Raw genomic sequence first — 1,410 nt, 5'->3', positions numbered from 1 at the left:
ACTACTGTTTCTACTTCACAGTTTTTCACTTATCACTGGGCATCAGAGTACGGATTCCCCGCAATAAACGAGGGATTACTGTATTAACATTGGACAGTCTGGCCCAGTTCCAGTTTGATTTTGGAACCCAGAGACATGGGGTCCCATTCCGGCCAGGCCGGGGCAGCCTTGGTTCACTGGCCCAGGGGTCACCTCACAGATGAGTCAAACTCTTAGCAATGGGCCCTTACCACCATTTTCCTTCAGCTACTTGCTTCTGTCTGGTTGTGGGATAGAGAGCTCCTATTATTCATTAGAAAAAATGGCAACACAAAAGACAGCACCAGTGCCCTGAAAAAAACAAGAAGGTGCCATTATTGCTAAGCTGAAATGTGTGTGATCTTGCTATGACAATTCCGCCTACATTGAAGGGGCATTCTGTGGAAAGCAAACAAAGCCAAAGCCATTGAAGGCCAACTCGGGCTGGCCCAACTGTGGCTGGTCCAGGCTGGACTGGGCTTTACAATGCATAAGAGGCATACGTACCAACTTTAAGACAAATATTAAACTTAAGAGCCAGCTTTCTTTATATTTGACATGAAGAAGCAATCTGACCAAATTTCTAAGTTTGAATGTTTTGGCTTAAGATCAGAGAGTCAGAGTCAGAGTCAGAGTTTCTTTATTGTCATTCGCACCTCATGTGGTACATGTGGTGGAGCGAAATTATGTACACGGGGTCCCAGTTACATCCGACAATAAAATGTATAAGAAAAACAGTAATAACATCTAAGATATGAACTAAGATAAACATCAACTAAATATACACTAAGCACTCATAAAACATTGAACATCAGCACAAACATGAACATGAGTCTGTGTGAGCGGACGTGCACGCATGAACACATCAACATTGAAACAGATCAGCAGCAACATGAAACAGATCAGCAGCAACATGATATGGTTTTTCACAGTGATTATTCTAGTTAGAGATTCATGAGTCTAACAGCCTCAGGGTAGAAGCTGTTCCTCAGTCTAGTGGTTCTACACTTAATGCTCTATAAGATGTGAGAACTCCATGAATTCATTGCTGAAAATGATGCCACACACACTGCAGACTTGGTTCATCATATAACAAGTAAATAGGCATTTCAGACAACCGTATGGAGATTTACATTTAATAGGTTCTATAAAGACCTCAGCAAGCAAACCAGTTAACCACATATGTCAGCATTAAGGTTTATCTTGGTGTATTTGATGAATTTTTTTAAAAAAAGGTAAAGAGGCTCCAGATATTCTGGAACCATTCCTCCACTCACCAAGGCCAACACTGCTGTTCTCCAACAGGTAGCTCAAATGGTCAAACATGGCTTTCTGGTTCTGCCGGCTAATTCGACAGAAGTAGCAGAGAAAACGACAACAGTTGGCCACCAT

General features: G+C 42.0%; 1 protein-coding gene across 1 annotated transcript in view; it reads right to left on the bottom strand.

Moving 5' to 3' along the window:
- The window catches only part of ryr2a (ryanodine receptor 2a (cardiac)), a 554,599-nt gene that overhangs the window by 333,096 nt on the left and 220,093 nt on the right, over window positions 1-1,410 (bottom strand). The window contains 1 exon segment of the mRNA XM_037691577.1: window positions 1,296-1,410. This exon segment is cut by the window's right edge and continues 10 nt beyond it. Within this exon segment, the coding sequence (XP_037547505.1) occupies window positions 1,296-1,410 (115 nt within the window).

The sequence above is a fragment of the Nematolebias whitei genome, chromosome 17 (assembly GCF_014905685.2).
Source record: "Nematolebias whitei isolate Nwh7 chromosome 17, NemWhi1, whole genome shotgun sequence".
Classification (NCBI taxonomy): domain Eukaryota; kingdom Metazoa; phylum Chordata; class Actinopteri; order Cyprinodontiformes; family Rivulidae; genus Nematolebias; species Nematolebias whitei.
This window is presented reverse-complemented; position numbering and strand designations above follow the sequence as displayed.